We start from the raw sequence: 20,206 nt of genomic DNA, 5'->3' as shown, positions 1-20,206 counted from the left end.
TCAACCACAATCCAGGCAAGGTGCACCCTGGGAAAGTTAGGAGCATTTGGAAGCCACCACCAAAAAAAAAAAAAAAAAAATCCAGCCAAAATGAAACCCAAGAATAAGATTTATAAAGTAAAACAAACAAACAAAAAAACCCCACAGAAAACAACAAAAAAAGGGGTGGTGCAGGGAAGGTGGCTATAATCCCTTTATGTGGGCGAGGTAGAATGTTTAAGCTCTTCCTGGGTGTATTTTGTTCTCTTTGTTAGAGAACAGTACTTCCCAGAGATACAGGGAAATTAAAACTGGTAGTATTGAGTAGGGAAAAAAGGTCTACATTGAAGCTTATTTGTATATATATAAAAAAAGAAAAAAGTATATGTGTGAAAAAGTTCAAGTTAAAAAGTTAGTATGGAATATGTTGTATTAAACATCTGGTTGAAATGATAAGTAGGTTAAAAAAAAATCAGAAGAGGCATGAGAAAGAATTTAAAAAAGAGAGAGGGAGAGAAAAGTAAGAAATAAAGAGGCCGTGAGGCAACACTAAGAGCTTAAAATACTAATTTTCCCCTGGTGTTGGGGTTTTACAGTTTTATGGGGACCCTGGGGTTGTCCTCTTGTTCTTCCTGCTTGTCTTCGGTGGGAGGGCCCTGCTGGGGTGTTTTTTCAGTCAATCCTGCTTGGGTGGAGTTGCCCTGCCCCCTATCAACGGGCTCGGCTCCGTGGAAACCAGTTTTTTTGGCTTTTGTTCTCTGGCGTCTTTTCCCAGCTTTCCCCGCCGTTTTGGAGGGTCAGAGCACAGGAAAACGTCTGCACCCAGACCTCCATTCCAGGGGAGAGAAGCTACAGCCTGCTCCTCTCTGAACCCTCCAGAACACACCATCTCCTGCTCTGTGAGCCCCGCTGAAAACCACAGCCTCTCACAGGCAGTGCGCACCTCCAGCGATCCTCTCAGTCGTGGACCCTGGCCCCTGCTTGTCTCTGCCCCGTGTGCCACCAACACAGCGAGCGATCCCCCTCTGGGCGGGCCTGGGCTCTGGCTGTAGCTGTGGCTGGCCCCTGGGGCTGTGGGCACAGTTCCAAGCTGGGTCCTCTCCAGCGCGGCAGGTGGGGGCAGCAGCAGAGGCCTTGGCGGCGGCCGCCTCCATCCCCATTTCCGTGCGCTCGGGTCCGCCTTGGGTCGTCCGTGCCGGCGGCGGTGGTGGATGCCCCAGTCTGTGGGCCAAGGTCCATGCTGGTCCTCCTGGTCACCTATGGCAGTGGTGGCCTCTGGAGTCCGGGCCAGGTCCTCTCCAATGCGGGGGCAGGTGCAGGCAGCAGCTAGTGGTTCTGCGGCCCCCGGGGGTCCAGCCTTTGCCCCTTAAGCCCCTGTGTTCTGTTTGAGCACTGTTAATCAGTCCCTTTCCGTCTCCAGGCTGTTGTTGGTCTCCAGGCACAGGACGCTTTTGCACTGGGGTATTACTTTCCAAAGGCTAGCTTCTGGCGGTCCCTTCCCCCTTCTGTTTATCCTCCATCTGTCCAGGCAAGCCCAACTTTTGTCTTTCCTACCTCTTTCCTACCTGGTAGAGATCCAGAGGTATAATCTTACTAAGATCTCAGGCTGATTTCGTGGGTGTTCAGAATGGCTTGGTAGATATCTAGCTAAATTCAGGGGACTGGTTGAAATGGAGTCCCCCACTCCTCTGCCATCTTGCTTCCTCCCCCCTTGTACCGGTTTTGAGTTTTGTTTATTCTTCTAGCTCCTTTGGGTGTAAGGTTAGGTTGTTTATTTGAGGTTTTTTTTCACTTCATGAGGTAGGCCTGTATTGCTATCAATTTTCTTCTTAGCACAGCATTTGTTGCATCCCAAAGATTTTGGACCATTTTGTTACTTTCATTTGTTTCCATGTATTTCTTTTTTTAAGTAAGCTCTACACCCAATGTGGGGCTTAAACTCATGACCCTAAGACCAAGAGTTGCATGCTTTACTGACTAAGCCAGCCATGCATCCTTCCATGTATTTTTTTGATTTCTTCTTTGAGTTCTGCTTGTCCCATTCATTGTTTAGTAACATGTTATTTAACATCCATGTATTTATGTTCCTTCCAAATTTTTTTCTTGTGGTTGATTTCTAGTATTACAGTGTTCTACTCAGAAAAAAAAATGCATAGTATGATTTCAATCTTTTGATTTTGTTGAGACTTATTTTGTGGCTTAACATATCTGTTCTGTAGAATGCTCCATGTGCACTTAAAAGAATGTGTATTCTGCTGTTTTATGACAGAATGTGTTGAATGTATCTGTTAGACCCAATTTGTCCAATGTGTCATTCAAAGCCACTGTTTCCTTATTGACTTTTTTTGGGTGACCTGTAGATTGGCATGAGTGGGGTGTTAAAGTCCCCTACTATTATTGTATTGTTGTCAATTGCTTCCTTTATATTTATTATTAGCTGCTTTATGTATTTGGGTGCTCCCATGTTGGGTGCATCAATATTTATAATTGTTATAAATTCTGTTTCCTTTATGATTATGTGAAGTCATTCTTCATCTCTTGTTACAGAGTTTGTTTTCAAGTTTATTTTGCCTGACGTAAGTATTGCTACTCTGGCTTTCTTTTCACTTCCATTTGCATGAAAATGCTTTTCCATCCCTTTACTTCAGTCTACATGTGTCTTTAGGTGTGAAATGAGTCCCTTGTAGGGGTATTTTTTTATCCACTTCATCACCTATGTCTTTTGATTGGAGGGTTTAGTCCATTCACATTCAAAGTAATTATTGACAGGTAAGTACCTGTTGCCATTTTGTTACTTTATTATTGTTTTTGTAGTTCTTCCCTGTTCCTTTCTTTTGCTCTCTTCTCTCACGGTTTGTTGGCTTTCTTTAGTGATACACTTGGATTCCTTTCTCTTTATTTTTTGCATATCTATTACTGGTTTTTGGTTGTGGCCACCATTATGTTTATATATAACATCTTATGCGTATAATAGTCTATATTAATCTGATGGTCACTTGAGTTTGAACCTACTTTAAAGCACAAAGTTTTTACCTCTCTCTCCCTTCCATTTTAGGTGCATGGTGTCCTATTCCACATTCTTTTACTTTGTGAATCCCTTGACTGATTTTTTTATAGATAAACTTAATTTTACTTCTTTTGTGTTTCCTACTTTTTACTCTTGCTTATGGTCTTTCTTTTCTATTCATATAGTCCCTTTCAACATTTCTTGTAAAGCTGATTAAGTGGTCATGGATTCCTTTAACTTTTGTTTGTTTGGGGAACTCTTTATGTCTCCTGTTCTGAATGATAGCCTTACTGGATAGAGTATTCTTGGCTGCAGGTTTTTTTCTTTTAGCACTTCGGATATATCATGCCACTCTTTTATGGCCTGCAAAGTTTGTGCTGAAAAATCAGCTCATTGCCTTATGGGGTTTTTCTTGTTACTGTTCTCTTTTCTCTTGCTTGCTTTTAAAAGTCTCTATCACTACTTTTTGCAATTTTAATTACTACGCGTTTTGGTATGTACCTCCTGTGGTTGAATTTGTTGGGGGCTGCCTGTGGCTCCTGGATCTGAATTTCTGTTTCCTTCCCCAGATGTGGGAAGTTTTCAGCTATCATTTCTTAAAATAAATTTTCTGTCCCCTTTTCTCTCTCTTCTCCTTCTGGGATCCCATTAATGTGAATGTTATTAAGCTTGATGGTGCTCCTGAGTTTCCTTAATCTAGTCTCATTTTTTATTATTTTTTCTCTCTCTTGTTCAGTTTGATTGCTTTCCATCTCTGTCCCCCAGGTCACTGAACTGTTCTTTTGATTCCTGTAGTCTACTATTTATTCCAACTAGTATGTGTTTTAATGTGAGTTATTGAGTTCCCCAACTCTGATTGTTTATTTTTCTCTTTATTGAGGGTCTCACTGAGGTCCTCCACTCTTCTCAAGTCAAGTATCTTTATGACATTACTTTAAATTCTCTATGAGGCATATTATATCTGTTTCACTTAGGTCTCTTGCTGTAGTTTTGTCTTGTTCTTTCATTTGGGACATATTGCTCTGTCTCTTCATTTTGTCTAACTCTGTTTCTGTTTCTTTGTGTTGGGAAAGTCAGCTATGTTTCCTGCTCCTAAGAGTAGTGGCCTTCTGAAGAAAAGGCTCTGTAGTGCCCCTGTAGTGTAATGTTGCCTGTTCATCAGAACCTGGCACCTCACAGGATGTCTCATGAGTGTGTTGTGTATGCCCTACTCTTGTGGCTGAGCTACATTTACCTTTAGTCCAGTCCTTCAGTGGCTCTCTTTACCCGTTGTTAGGCCATGTTTGCTCCCTGTGTCGTTACCGGGCCAGTCAGGGGCCGCCTTGAGTTTGAGTTGGGTCAGGTCAGATACTGTGCTTTTGTCAGAGCACAGTATCACTGGACTTCAGGGTGCTCTTCTTGTGTTGCTTCCTGAGAAGCTTCTGTTGGTGGTTGGGGCGTGCAGTCAGACCAGATGTCCAATCCCAGCCCACTGCTGGAGCCGTAGTTGAACTGGTTTGTGTGGTTTTCTTCCCCCCCTCCCCAGGGCAGGAGTGGTGGTGCTGAGAAGGTGCTAGGGTCGTGCTGACCCCTGTTGGGGCTGCTTGCATATGGCCACACTTGTGGCACCACTTTGGTTAAGGGCCTGTTGGAGGGAGCACATCCACAGGAGAATGAGGGGATGGGCGTGGTGGTGGTGCATGTGATGTTAGCAAGGTTTGCACTGTTCTGCTTTGGGAGGAAGTCTATAGCCACTTTGGAAAACTCCTGCTGAAGCCAAGATGCAGGGGCTGGGGCGGCAGGAGAGTACAGTGGTGGGGAGAGATCTTAGCAAGCTAGATGGAGACTCTATGCTGGGATGATTCTTGCCAGGTGTCTATGTATCTAGGCTGGGGGGCAGGGGAGGTAAATGGCACCTGCCAGCTCTTTTGTTCCTAGAGAAATCTCCCCAAGATCTCTGCCCCTCCAGCACCTGCTCTGATATTAATAAATGCATCTCTATCTCATATACCCCAGACATCTTTCAAACTGATGTTTCTATACTGTATCTCAGTGGGGCTGTTATGCTGTATCTTTAAGGATGGAGACTCTGTTTCCTATTGCCATCCTGTTCTCCCAAGCTGATCCCGCTGTTTTTCAAAGTTCTAGGTGCTAAGCCCTACTAATTTTAAGAACTCAAGAAGTGAAGCCCCTCTAGCTTTCAAAGCCAAATGTTATGGGGACTTGACTTCCCAGTGCAGGTCCCCTATGCCTGGGTTACCTGGTGTGGGGTCTGTTACTTTCCCCTTTTGTGCCTACAGCATTGCTTCTACCCACAGACAGTTCTGCATGTTAGTTTGGCTCCCAACCACATCTCCACCCTTCCTTCCCTCTTCCATGTGGCTTTTTGTCTACATTTACCTGTTGAGAGTCTTCAGTCATTTTCTGGGTTATTTACACTGATGTGGGTATTATCTAGGTGTATCCATGGGACAAGGTGAACCTAGGATCCTCTTAGTCTGCAATCTTCCCCAAAGGCTTAATATATTTGCTTTCTTAGCCAGAATTATGGTTAGATCTGTGTTCCAACAGCCATTTTGATGTACAAAATCAATCATTTTGAAAATGTGTTTATTCCCATGGCTGGCACAGTGGTCCTACACTGAACATATAAATTTGAGAAAGACTTTTAGGAGCCTTTACTGTTTATGGGTAATAAGTGTCCATATAAGCATTTGGATCATGACTTAAATAGATGTTTGGAATGGAAGTCTTCATGGATTATACACTCGTCATAGATCATGTTTCATTTTAGTTATTGACAAGTGCTTATCGGTTGTATTATTATTCATTCTGAACTGTAGTTGCAGAATCAAATACTTGTTTACTTTATGCATGACTAAGGAACTATTTATTTTGGTTAAATAATAGTGATATATTGATGGTTGGAGAGGCTACTTATATGTTCAGAGGCAAGCTGCTTCTTTACTGCTTGCAGGAAGAATATCCATCAGAGAAGCTAGATGAGAGAGTGGAATAGTGTTTCTGAGAAAATGGTGATTAGACAGTAGAAATTCCTAACTACAAGCCAACAGATTGAAAAGTGCAGGAAAATGTGGTGGACAAAATAGTACATAAGGTAAAAATGTTAAAGTTTAAATTTTTAATTAGTCGCACATATATATAATCCCTGAATTCTAAGGACATGTCTGACTAAGATTAATGAAGATCATACTTAAATAGTTCAGAGATATTAGTCCTTTAACATCCAGAAGGACCAAAGTCATTTTTTTGCTCTTGAAAATACCAGAAAATAACCAGTTTCTTTAGGCTGCCCCTTCTGAACTCCAATCAAAGCTTCTTTGTCACTTGTGGGATTCAGCCACATAGGGATGAAGCATTTCAGACATTGAGAAAGTATACTATTTTATTTCCTTCTACTACGTTGACTTATACTATTTAGTATAGACTAAGTATACTTCCTTATACTACTTAGCATAGACGACTTGATCATTACAATATCAACACAAACAAGAGAAAAGTTGAGATGCTCTTAAATTAATGCTTGTTTAAAGACTGAGATTTGGACTTGTTAGTAATAATAACTCATGGAAAAAGCTAAGGATAGATTCGTAAAGAAAGTGCTCTTTCTAATTAGTGGGTGTGTAAGAATTGTCTGGCACAGGGGTTGACTCTAGCCTGATGTGCTGTGGATGATGAGCAGCACATAAGGGAGCAGCTGCATCAGTGTGCAAGTGATTAGTCTGTATTTCCAGATCACCTCCACTGCTCTTCATTTACAATTACTTCCTTTTGGCTGGAGGATATGCTGCCGAGCTGGCACCTCGTTCTCCCAAACGCCTTCTTTCTGCCAGTTTACAGGGGAGTGTTTTGGAGAAATACTGCCAAAACTTCTTTTCCCTTCTCGCAGATTAAATAAATTACATCTGCTTAACATATGCAGTCTCCGTTGGCCCAGGGAACCAGACAAAAGCTCTCTGGATGATGACCTCAACTGATATTTTGTCTTCTAAAAATGTATTCAGTTGGGGAGGGAATACTGTGAATGGCACAAAATCTTTGTTCTCTCTTTGGTTGCAACTGTGAGCTCACCTATTGGCTCTACCACTTACTGTATGACCTTGAGCAAGTCACTTAATGTTATCAATATCTAAATTTTCTTCTGCATACATTGAAGACAACACTTACCCTTATATAATGGAGGCAAAGAGTGAAAGGTCTCTGCTTTCTATATTTAATGAAATACTAATCAAAATCCCATTGGGATTTTCCTTTTTCTCCCAGGATAGGGAGATAATACTTGCCAAATTGATCTTAAAGTTTCTCTAGGAAAGTTGAATGTATAAAAATAAGAAGTTTTTGAACATTGAGGGAGACTTGCCCTACCCCCTCAAAAAACAAAACAAAAAAACCAAAACTATAAATGGGGTACTACAGGATGATGTACAAATCCACAAAAGAGAACAGCAAAAAAGTTTGTAGCATATAATAAAAATATTTTAAATTGGTAGAGCTAGTGTATTTTGTTCAACAAATGGGATGGAATAGCTAAATGTCCATTTGGGGAAAAAATAGAAGTTTGAGCTTTTATTTTAGGCTGTAGTGATTTCCCACTTTATGAGTTTGGATACCCAAATCTCAAGGGTGCCTTTCATCTAAAGAATGCATTTTTGTTATTAAAGCCTTAACAGTTATTCACCTAAGTGATAGATAAAGGCAGGAGTGGACAAAATCATTAAAGAATCATTAAAGAAGAATGCCAAGAGGTCTGTGGTTGGGATATTAAGGCATGTGTACACTTAGGATGCAGGTAGAAAAAAGGGGACCAAAGGTGAATAGCAACAGGACAGTGTCAATTATGAACATTTTTCTTTTAACTCATGGAATCCAAGAGATGAAAGGTTTCAAATGAGGTTAGAGGAAGGTCAAATGAAGAGAGATCAAGAAGATTGAGGGCTGGAAAGGGCCTGATGGGTTCGACAAGTAGGATATGACCAGTTCTTTAAAAAGAATTTTTGTAATACACATATGGTCCCTGACTTATGATGGCTTGGGACTTACGATTTTTCAGCTTTACTGTAGTGCAAAAGCAATACACACTCAGCAGAAACCATACTTTGAATTTTGGATTTTGATCTTTTCCAAGGCTAGTGATATACAGTACAATATACTAATGATGCTGGACAATGGCAGTGAGCCACAGCTCCTAGGCAGCCATGGAATCATGAGGGTAAACAACCAACATACTCACCACTATTCTGTACCCACACAACCACTGTTTTTCACTTTCAGTATAACATTCAATAAAATTACATAGATACTCAGTGCTTTATTAATATGTTTTAAAGATTTATTTATTTTAGAAAGCAAGTGTGCACAAGTCAGGGGGGCAGAGGGAGAGAATCTTCAAGCAGACTCCTCGCTGAGTGTGTAGCCTGACGTGGGGCTGAATCCCACGACCCATGAGATCATGACCTGAGGTGAAACCAAGAATTGACACTTAACCAACTGAGCCACTCAGGCAGCCCTACTCAACACTTTATTACAAATTAGGCTTTATGTTAAATAATTTTGCCCAACTATAGGCTAGTGTGAGTGCTTTGAGCACATTTAAGTCAAGCTTGTCTACACTATGATGTTTGGTGGGTTAGGTGTATTAAATGCATTTTTGACTTGATATTTGCAATTTATGATGGGTTTCTTGGAACATAACCCCATTGTAAGTTGAAGACTTGTATTAAAACTAAGCAGGATTCAGTGAGGTGACAGCAGGTCCAGACTAACAAAGAGACTCTTCCATATAACAAGAGACGAACTCCAGCTTAAAGGGGAAATAACTGGGGGAAAATATCCAGACTCAATTGATTTTGAATCTGCTACTAAGTGGTGCTATAATATTCTGTGTCCTAGACACTATGCTAGATGTCACCAATTCTCAGAATAAAGCTGCAAGGTTGATGTAGTTTTCTTCATTTTACAGATGAGGATTTGTAAACCAACATATCACAACACTTAGTAACTAGTTTTGCCAAGTTATTTAAGTAGTGTAAGACTTAAAATTTTTAAATTTAAATTGACATACAAGGTTATATTAGTTTCAGCTATAAAGCATATTGATTGGAAATTTTGTACATTACTCAGTGCTCACCATGAGGACCATACTTACCATCTGTCACCATATAAGGTTGCTACAATATTATTAACTATATGCCCTATGCTGTACTTCTCAGCTTCAGCATTTCTCTTTTAACTGGAAGTTTCTGCCTCTGAATCCCCTTTATTTTGCCTTTTCTACTAGCCTACTTTCCCCTCTGGCAAAACCCACTTTGTTCTTTGTAGTTAAAAGTCTGCTTTTCTTGTCTGTTAATTTGTGTGTGTGTTTGTTTTTAGATTCCACATATAAGAGAAATCGTATACTATTTGTGTGTCTCTGACTTACTTCACTTAGGATAATACTCTCTTGGTCCATTCATGTTGTCCCAAATGGCAAGATCTCATTTACTTTTATTTTTATGTCTGTGTAATATTCCAGTGTGTGTGTGTGTGTGTGTGTGTGTGTGTGTGTGTGTGTGTGTGTGTGTATAATCACATTTTTATCCATTCCTGTGTCGACGGACACCTAGATGGTTCCATATTTTTGGCTATTATAAACTATGCTGCAATAAAGGTAGGAGTGCATATATCTTTTCAAATTAGTGTTTTCATATTCTTTGGGTCAATAGCCAGTAGTGGAATTACTGGATCACTTGGTATTTCTATTGTTAATTTTTTGAGGAACCTCTATAATGTTCTTCACAGTGGCTGCACCAATTGTTATTCCTACCAGTAGTGGAGTGTTCCTGATTCTGCACATGCTCACCAAAACTTCTTAGATCTTTTTTTTAATACTAGCCATTTTGACTGGTATGAGGTGATGTCTCATTGTGGTTTTGATTTGTATTTCCCTGATGATTAATGATGTTGAACCTTTTCAGGATGTGTGTTGGCACTCCCTCTGTGTTCTTTGGGAGAAAAGTCTGTTCAGGTCCTCTGACCATTTTTAAATCTGATTGTTCTTTCTGTGTCGAGTTGTATCAGTTCTTTATATATTTTGGATATCAACCCTTTATCAGATATATCATTTGCAAATATCTTCTCCCATTCGGTAGGTTAGCTTTTTGTTTTGTTGATAGTTTCCTTTGCTATGCAAAAGCTCTTTATTTTGATATAATTCCAATAGTTTATTTTTGTTTTTGTTTTCCTTGCTTGAGACCACTTATTCATAAATATATGGCTGAGACTGATGTCCACGAAATTACTCCTGTATTTTCTTTTAGCATTTTTATCTCAGGCCTCATAGTTAGGTCTTTAATGCATTTTGAGTGTATTTTTATGTGTGGTGTAGGAAAGTGATCCAGTTTTATGGGTCACAAATCAGGTCTCAACCAGTACCAAAAGACTGGGATCATTTCCTGCATATTTTCAGACCACAATGCTTTGAAACTTGAACTCAATCACAAGAGGAAATTTGGAAAGAACTCAAATACATGGAGCCTAATACATGGAGTATCCTACTAAAGAATGAATGGGTCAACAAGGAAATTAATGAAGAATTAAAAAAAAACCATGGAAACAAATGAAAATGAAAACACAACTATTCAAAACCTTTGGGATGCAGCAAAGGCAGTCCTAAGAGGGAAGTACATAGCAATACAAGCCTTTTTCAAGAAACAAGAAATGTCTCAAATATACAACCTAACCTTACACCTAAAGGAGCTGGAGAAAGCATGGGAAATAAAGCCTAAACCCAGGAGAAGAGAATTAATAAAGATTAGCACAGAAATCAATGAAATAGAAACCAAAAGAACAGTAGAACAGATCAACAAAACCAGCAGCTGGTTCTTTGAAAGAATTAATAAGATTGATAACCCCCTGGCCAGACTTATCAAAAAGAAAAGAGAAAGGACCCAAATAAATAAAGTCATGAATGAAAGAGGAGATCACAACCAACACTGAAGAAATACAATTATAAGAACATACTATGAGCAACTATATGCCAACAAATTAGGCAATCTGGAAGAAATGGATGCATTCCTAGAGACATAGAAACTACCAAAACTGAAACAGGAAGAAACAGAAAACCTAAACAGACCCATAACCAGCAAGGAAATTGAAGCAGTATCAAAAATCTCCCAACAAACAAGAGCCCAGGGTCAGATGGCTTTCCAGGGGAATTCTACCAAACATTTAAAGAGTTAATACCTATTCTCTGAAGCTGTTTCAGAAAATAGAAATGGAGGGAAAATTTCCAAACTCTTTCTATGAAGCCAACATTACCTTGATCCCAAAACCACAACGACCCCGCCAAAAAGAATTACAGACCACTATACCTGATGAACATGGATGCAAAAATTCTCACCAAGATACTAGCCAATAGAATCCAGCAGTACATTAAGAGGATTATTTACCACCACCAAGTGGGATTTTTTCCTGAGCTGCAAGGGTGGTTCAACATCTGCATATCAATCAGTGTAAAACACTACATTAATAAAAGAAAGGACAAGAACTACATGCTCCTCTCAATAGATGCAGAAAAAGCATTTGACAAAGTACAGCATCCTTTCTGGATTAAAACTCTTCATAGTGTAGGGACAGAGGGAACATACCTCAATATCATAAAAGCCATCTACAAAAAGCCCACAGTGAATATCATTCTCAATGGGGAAAAACTGAGAGCTTTTTCCCTAAGGCCAGGAACACGGCAGGGATGTCCACCATCACCACTGTTGTTCAACATAGTACTCGAAGTCCTAGCTTCAGAAATCAAACAACAAAAAGAAGTAAAATGCATCAAAATCAGCAAAGAAGAAGTCAAACTCTCACTCTTCACAGATAACGTGATATTCTATGTGGAGAACCCAGAAGACCCGACCCCAAAATTACTAGAACTCATACAGAAATTCAGCTAAATGGCAGGATATAAAATCAATGCACAGAAATCAGCTGCATTTCTTTAACAAACAGAATAAAGAGAAATTAAGGAATTGATCCCATTTACAATTGCACCAAAAACTGTAAGATACCTAGGAATAAACCTAACCAAAGAGGTAAAGGATCTGTACTCTAAAGACTAGAGAACACTCATGAAAGCAATTGAGGAAGACACAAAGAAATGGAAAAACCTTCCATGCTCATGGATTGGAAGAACAAATATTGTTAAAATGTCTATGCTACCTAGAGCAATCTACACATTCAATGCAATTCCTATCAAAATACCATCAACTTTTTTCACAGAACTAGAACAAATAATCCTGAAATTTGTATGGAACCACAAAAGAGGAATGTTGAAAAATCAGAGGAATGTTGAAAAAGAAAACCAAAGCTAATGGCATCACAATTCCCAACTTCTAGCTCTATTACAAAGTTGTAATCATCAAGACAGGATGGTACTGGCACAAAAACAGACACATAGATCAATGGAACAGAATAGAGAGCCCAGAAATGGACCCTCAACTCTATGATCCACTAATCTTTGACAAAGCAGGAAAGAATATCCAATGGAAAAAAGACAGTCTCTTCAACAAATGGTGTTGGGGAAATTGGACAGCCATATGCAAAAGAATGAAACTGAACCATTTTCTTACACCATACACAAAAATAGACTCAAAATGCATGAAAGACCTAAATGTGAGACAGACACCTATCAAAATCCTAGAGGAGAACACAAGCAGCCACCTCTGTGACCTCGGCCCCAGCAACTTCTTGGTAGACATGTCTCCAAAGGCAAGGGAAACAAAGGCAAAAATGAACTATTGGGACTTCTTCAAGATAAAAAGCTTATGAACAACAAGGGAAACAGTCAACAAAACCAAAAGACAACTGACAGAATGGGAGAGGATATTTGCAAATGACATATCAGATAAAGGGCTAGTATCCAAGATCCTTTCTTATTAAACTCAATACCCAAAGAACAAATAATTCAGTCAAGAAATGGGCAGAAGATCTGAACAGACATTTCTCCAAAGAAGACATCCAAATGATCAATACACACATGAAAAACTGTTCAACATCACTCGGCATCAGGGAAATACAAATCAAAAGCACAATGAAATACTACCTCACACTGGTCAGAATGGCTAAAATTAACAAGTCAGGAAATGACAGATATTGGCAAGGATGTGGAGAAAGGGGAACTCTCTAACACTGTTGGTAGGAATGCAAGCTGGTGCAGCCACTCTGAAAAACAGTATGGAGGTTCCTCAAAAAGTTGAAAATAGAACTATCCTATGACCCAGCAATTGCACTACTAGGTATTTATCCTAAAGATACAAATGTAGTGATCCAAAGAGGCACCTGTATCCCAATGTTTGTAATAGCAATGTCCACAATAGACAAGCTATGGAAAGAGCCCAGATATCCATGGACAGATGAATGGATAAAGAAGATGTGGTGTATATATACACAATGGAATACTACTCAGCTATCAAAAAATGAAATCTTGCCATTTGGAAGGACATGGATGGAACTAGAGGGTATTATGCTAAGCAAAATAAGTCAATCAGAGAAAGACAATTATCATATGATCTCACTCATATGTGGAATTTAAGAAAAAAAAAAAACAGGATCATAGGGGAAGAGAGGAAAAAATAAAACAAGATGAAATCAGAGAGGGAGACAAACCATAAGAGACTCCTAATCATAGGAAACAGTGTTTGCTGAAGGGAGGGGGGTGGGGGAATGGATAGGTAACTGAGTGATGGACGTTAAGGTGGGCATGTGACATAATGAGCACCGGGTATTATATAAGACTGATGAATCACTGACCTCTACCTCTGAAACTAATAATACACTATGTGTTAATTGAATTTAAAAATTTCAAAAAAAAGTGATCCAGTTTCATTCTTTTACATGTCGCTGTCCAGTTTTCCCAGCACCATTTATTATATAGACTGTCTTCCTCTTTGTGTATCTTGTCCCCTTTGCTGTAGGTTAATTGACCAGTTAAGCATGGGTTTGTTTCTGAACTTTCAATTCTTTTCCATTGATGTGTCTATATTGTTGGATTGCATTGAATCTGTAGGTTACTTCGGATAGTATGGGATATTATGGACATTTTAACAGTGTTCTTCCAAACCATGAATATGGTCTATCTATCCATTTGTCTCATCTTCAATTTCTTTCATCGGTGTTTCATATATGAATACAGAGTACAGGTCTTTCATAAATGTATTCCTAGGTTATTTTATCCTTTTTGGTGCAATTATAAATGTTTTTTTTTTTTAATTGAAGTATTGTTGACTCACAGTTAAATTAGTTTCAGATGTACAAGATAGTGATTCAACAGGTTTATACATTATGCTATGGTCACCATGCATGTAGCTACCACCTGTCACCCTACATTGCTATTATAATACCACTGACTGTATTCCCTATGATGTACATTTTATTCCTGTGATTTATTTATTCCCAAACTGGAAGCCTGTATTTCTCACTCCACTTTACCCATTTAGCTCATATCCCACTCTCTCCCCTCTGATAACCATCCATTTTTTCTCAGTATTTATGAGTCTGTTTCTGCTTATTTCTTAGATTCCACATATAAGTGAAATCATACTATATTTGTGTTTATCTTATTTCACTTAGTATAATACTCTCTTGGTTCATCCATGTTGTCCCAAATGGGAATATCTTTCTTTTTATGGCTGAGTAATATTTCATTGTGTATCTATACCACTTCTTCATTTACCTATCAATGAGACACTGTGTTGCTTCCATATCTTGGCTATTGTAAATAATGCTGCAATAAACATGGGTGCATATATCTTTCTAAATTAGTGTTTTTGTATTTATTCAGTAAATACCTAGTATTGGAATTATGGATCTTATGGTATTTAATTTTTTGAGGAACCCCTCTACTGTTTTCCACAGTGACTGCACCAATTTACATTCCCACCAGCAGTGTATGAGGGTTCCCTTTTCTCCACAAGTTCTCCTCTTTTTGATACTAGCCATTCTAATTGGTGTGAAGTGATACCCCATTGTGGTTTTGATTTGTGTTTCTCTGATGGTTAGTGGTGTTGAGCATCTTTTCATGTGCTTGCCGTCTATGGGACTTCTTAGGAAAAGAGTCTGTTCAGGTCCTTTTGACAATTGTTTTAATCAGATTGTTCTTTTGGTGTTGAGATGTACAAATTCTTTACATATTCTTGACATTAATACCTTAGATATATCATTTACAAATACCTTCTCTCATTCAGTAGGTTGCCTTTTTGCTTTGTTGGTGGTTTATTTTGCTGTACAAAAGGTTTTTTGTTTTTGTTTGGTTGTTTTGGTTTTGTTTCCCTTGCCTCAGGAAACATACCTAAAAAAATGTTGCAAAGGTCACAGAGAGATTACTGCCTGTGTTTCTTCTAGATGTTTTACAGTTTCATGTCTCCCATGTAGGTCTTTAATGCATTTTGTGTTTATTTTTGTGTGTGGTGTAAGAAGGGGTCCTGTTTCATTCTTTTGCAGGTAGCTGTCCAGTTGTCTCAACACCATTTATTGAATAGACTGTCTTCTTCCAGCCATATATTTTGCATCTTTTATTGTGGATTAATTGACCATATAAGTGTGGGCTTATATCTGGGCTCTCTATTCTCTTCCATTGATTTATGTGTCTATTTTTGTGCCAGTACCATATTGTTTTGATTACTAGAGATTTGTAGTATATCTTGAAATCTTGCACTGTGATACCACCTGCTTAGTTCTTCAGTGTCAAGTTTCCTTGGCTATTCAGGGTCTTTTATGTTTTTTTTTAAACATTTTAGGATTATTTGGTCTAGTTCTTCCAAAAATGCTGTTGGTATTTTGATAGAGAATACACTGAATTGATAGATTGCTTTGGTCTTATAGACATTTTAATGATATTAATTCTCTCAATACATGAACACAGTATATCCACTTGTTTCCACCTGTGTCGTCTTTATTCTCTTTCATCACTGTTGCAGTCTTCAGCATACAGGTGTTTCGAATCCTTGGTTAAGTTCACTGCTAGGTATTTTATTCCTTTTGGTATAATTTTAACTTGAAATATTTCTCTTTCTGCCACTTCATTAGTGTACAGATATGCAACTCATTTTTGAGTATTAAATTTATATCCTGCAACTTTAGTGAATTCTTTGAATATTGTTCATATTTTTAGGTGGAGTCTTTAGGGTTTTCTGTGTATAGTATTACACCATTGCAGAGGGTGACAACTTAATTTCTTCCTTACCAGTTTGTAGGTCTTTTATTTCTTTTCCCTGTCTGATTGCTGTGGCTAGGCCTTTCAGTATTATGTTGAATAAAAGAGGCAAGAGTGAACATTCATCCTTCTTATTCTGGCTCATAGAGGAAAAGCTCTATTTATCCTCATCGACTAAGATCTTAGCTGTGGGTGTCCATCTTTTCCTTTATTAAGCTGAGATATGTTCCCTCTAAATCCACTATTATTAAGAATTTTTATCATAAACATAGAAATTTTGTCAAATGCTTTTTCTGCATCTATTGAGATGATCACAATACTTATCATTTGTTAATGTGACATATTGTGTTGATTGATTTACAAAGATTGAACTGTTCTTCTCTCCTCCAAATAAATCCCAGTTGATTGGGGTGAATGGTTCTTTTAATGTATTGTTGAATGCAGTTGGCTCATCTTTTGTTGATGATTTTTGTATTTTTGTTCATCAGGGATACTGGCTGAAAGTTTCTTTTTTTCTTTTTTCTTTTTTTTTAATAGTGTCTGATTTTGATATCAGGGCAATGCTAGTCCCATAGAATGTATTTGTGAACTTTCCTCTTTTATTTTTTGGAATAGTTTGAGGACAATAGGTATTCACTCTTCTTTAAATGTTTGGTGGAATTCATTTGTGAATCTGTCTGGTCCCGGACTTTTGTTTGTTGGTTTGTTGGTTTGTTTTTGTTTTTGTTTTGTTTCTCCATTACCAATTCGATTTCCTTACTAGTAATTGGTCTGACAGATTTTCTATTTCTTCCTGATTTGGTTTTGGAAGATTCTAGGTTTCTAGGAATTTATCCATTTCTTCCAAGTTGTCTAGTTTTTGGCATACAGTTTTTCATAGTATTCTTATAATTCTTTTTATTTCTGTGGTGTCAGTTACTTTTCTTTCATTTCTTATTCTATTTTGTGTCCTCTTTTTTCTTGGTAAGTCTAATTTTCTATCATTTTTATCTTTTTAAGAACTAGCTCTTGGTTTTGTTGATCTATTTATTTTAGTCTCTATTCCATTTATTTCTGCTCTGATCTTTATTATTCCCTTCCTTCTAACACTGGGTTTTGTTTGCTCTTTTTCTAGTTCCTTTATATATAAATTAGATTGAGATTTTTCTTGTTTCTGGAGGTAGTACTGTATCACTATAAATTTCCCTCTTTGGGACACAGTGAAAGCTGTTGTAAGATTTTTAACTGTTGTATTTTCATTTACATTAGTCTCCGAGTATTTTTAAAATTTTCTCTGTGAATACTTCATTGACCCATTGGTCATGCAATAGTGTTTTAACCTCCAGGTATTTGTGTTTTCCATTTTTGTTTCTTCTTACTGATTTCTAGTTTCATACCATTGTGGTCAGGAAAGATGCATGGTATTATTTTATTCTTAAAATTATTGAGTCTTGCATTGTGGTTTAGCCTATGATCTATTCTGGAGAATGCCCCATGTGCACTTGAAAGGACTCTGTAATCTTGTTTTTGGATGGAATGTTCTGTATTATGTCCAACTGGTCTAACATGTCATTTTAAAGACACTGTTGGAGCACCTGAGTGGCTCAGTCAGTTGAGCATCCGACTCTTGATTTCAGCTCAGGGCATGGTTGTGAGATCAAGCCCCTTGTTGGGTTCCATGCTCAGCAGGGAGTTTGCTCGAGATTCTCCCTCTGCTCCTGCTCATGTGCTCTGTCTCTAAAATAAATGAATAAATCACTCACTTATTATATTCCTAACTCTGATGCTTTTTTATATTTTCTCTGCTGACATTTTCACTGAGTTCTTTCCCGCTCCTCTGTAGTCTGGTGAGCTTCTTTATGACCATTACTTTTAATTCTTTATCAGGTTGATTGGTTATCTCCATTTCATCTAGTTCATTTTCTTACCTTTTGTCTTATTTTATTTGGAGCATATCCCTTTGTCTCCTCACATTGCCTTTGTGTTTATTCCTATGAATTAGGCAGCACAGCTACTTCTAACATTGAAGGAATGGTCTTGTGTATGGTCATCTATGTAGACTGGGTGTGTCAGTGACTGGCTGGTTGGAGTTGTGGCTGGCATGAACTTGGTGGTCCTGGGGCACTCATGCTGGGGCTTCCCTAATGGAATGGCTAGAGCTGTAGTGGGCATAGGCCAGGGTATTCCTGTAACTCTCCATGCAGAGGGTGCCCTGGCAGGATAGCTAAAGCCAAAGTTGGTGCAAACTGGAGTGTGCTGGGGTTCTCTGCATGGAAGGCACCTAGTGGGTTAGGTGGAAGCAAAGAGGGGTGCAGGCTGGGGTGTCCTGAGCACCCTATGCAGGGCCTGCCCTAGTGGGGTGGCTGGAGTCACAGTGTAGCATGGTCTGGGGCATCCTGGGGTGCTCCATACAGTGGGTGCCCTGACAGGAGAGCTGTATCTGAACTGCGTGCACGCTGGGGTATCCTGGAATGCTTAGTTCATGGGATGCTCTGGCAGGACAACTAGAGCTCTGGCTGGTGTGGGTTAGGTTGTCTCAGGGATTTGGTGCAGGGTTTGCTTTGGTCAGGTGGCTACAGCTGAGGCAGGGTACAAACCGGGGGGTTCTTGGGATGCTCTTTGCAGGTTAAGTCCTGAAGCTCTCTTGAGCTGGGGGTATCAAACATAGCAAGAATTAGGAGATAAAAAAGTGTGCGCCTGGAGTGTTCCACAATGTTTTGTGCCTGTGTCACCTTGGCAGGATGGCTGTAGGTGTAGTGAGTGCTGAGCAGGGGTGTCTTGGTGTGTGGCATGCTGGAGGCTGCCTTATTTGCATGGCTTGGTCTCGTGTGGGCTAGAGGCCAGGGGATCACAGAGTCAGCAGGCTAGCTAGGGTGCCTGGACCCTATTCCTGTCCATGCTAACAAGGTGGAGAGGGAATATAAACAGTGGTGCTTACCAGCACCTCCAGTGCAGAGTTCTTGCTGCTCTCCTTTTTGGTGGTGGTAGGGCTGGATCCTTTATAGGCTAGTTGCTTTTAATTTGTGGCTTTTTTTTCTGTGCCCCAGCGCAGATGCCTCTGCTCACAGTTCCTTAGTACTATCCCTCCCCATTGCTATTTGCAGTGTTGGGACTGGGCTATCTTCATTAATATGTTTCCATCTCTCTTGCAGTTATGTGGTCATCTTTTGTGCAGAAGCTGTTCAGTCAGCTCTCACTTCTCCTTCAGGAGGAATTGCTCCACAAATAGGTTTATATTTGGTGTGTCTGTGAGGGAGGTGAGTTCATAGTCTTCCTAAGCCATCATCTTGCACTACTCTCCAATGGGAGTTTTAAATTTCTCTTTCTGCTACTGCATTATTAGTATATAGAAATGTAACACATTTCTGTATATTAATTTTGTACACTGCAACTTTACTGAATTCATTTATCTGTTCTTTGGTGGAGTCTTTTGGGTTTTCTATAATTAGAAAATATATATCTACAAATTATGATAGTTTATCTTCTTACTAATTTGGAGGCCTTCCCTTTTTCTTTTCTGATTGCTACAGCTAGGACGTCCAGTATTATGTTGAAAAGTGGCAAGAGTGGATCCTCATCTTGTTCCTGGTCTTAAGGGGAAAGCTTTCAGTTTTTCACTTTTCAGTATGATGTTGTTTATGGGTTTTTCATATTTGGTTTATCATGTTGAGGTATGTTCTCTCTAAACCCAATTTGTTGAGTTATCATGAATGGATGTTGCATTTTGTCAAATGCTTTTTCTGCATCTCTTGAGGTGATCATATGGTTTTTAGTCTTTCCTCTTAATGTGATATGTCACATTGATTTACTTGTGAGTATTGAAACACTTTATTCCTAAAATAAATCCTACTTGATCATGGTGATTTTTTAATGTATTGGTGGATTCAGTTTGCTAATATTTTGTTCAGCATTTTTTGCATCTATGTTCAGATATGTTGGTCTGTAGTTTTTTTTTTTTTTTTTTTTTTTGTAATGTCTGGTTTTGGTATCAGGCTAATACTCACCTCACAGAATACATTTGGGTATTTTCCTTCCTCTTCTATATTTGTGGAATAGTT

General features: G+C 38.8%; 1 protein-coding gene across 11 annotated transcripts in view; it reads left to right on the top strand.

Annotated features, from left to right (window-relative positions):
- The window catches only part of KLHL32 (kelch like family member 32), a 253,062-nt gene that overhangs the window by 225,463 nt on the left and 7,393 nt on the right, over window positions 1–20,206 (top strand). The window contains exon 11 of one of the 11 annotated variants that reach the window (XM_027602060.2): window positions 2,527–2,555. The exons of the other annotated variants lie outside the window; for them this stretch is intronic. Within the exon in view, the coding sequence (XP_027457861.1) occupies window positions 2,527–2,555 (29 nt within the window). The remainder of the gene's footprint in view (window positions 1–2,526; window positions 2,556–20,206) is intronic. 11 annotated transcript variants of the gene reach the window in all.

Source organism: Zalophus californianus, chromosome 7 (assembly GCF_009762305.2).
Source record: "Zalophus californianus isolate mZalCal1 chromosome 7, mZalCal1.pri.v2, whole genome shotgun sequence".
NCBI classification, from domain to species: Eukaryota; Metazoa; Chordata; class Mammalia; order Carnivora; family Otariidae; genus Zalophus; species Zalophus californianus.
The sequence above is the reverse complement of the archived record's forward strand: the minus strand, read 5'-3'. Positions and strand labels throughout refer to the sequence as shown.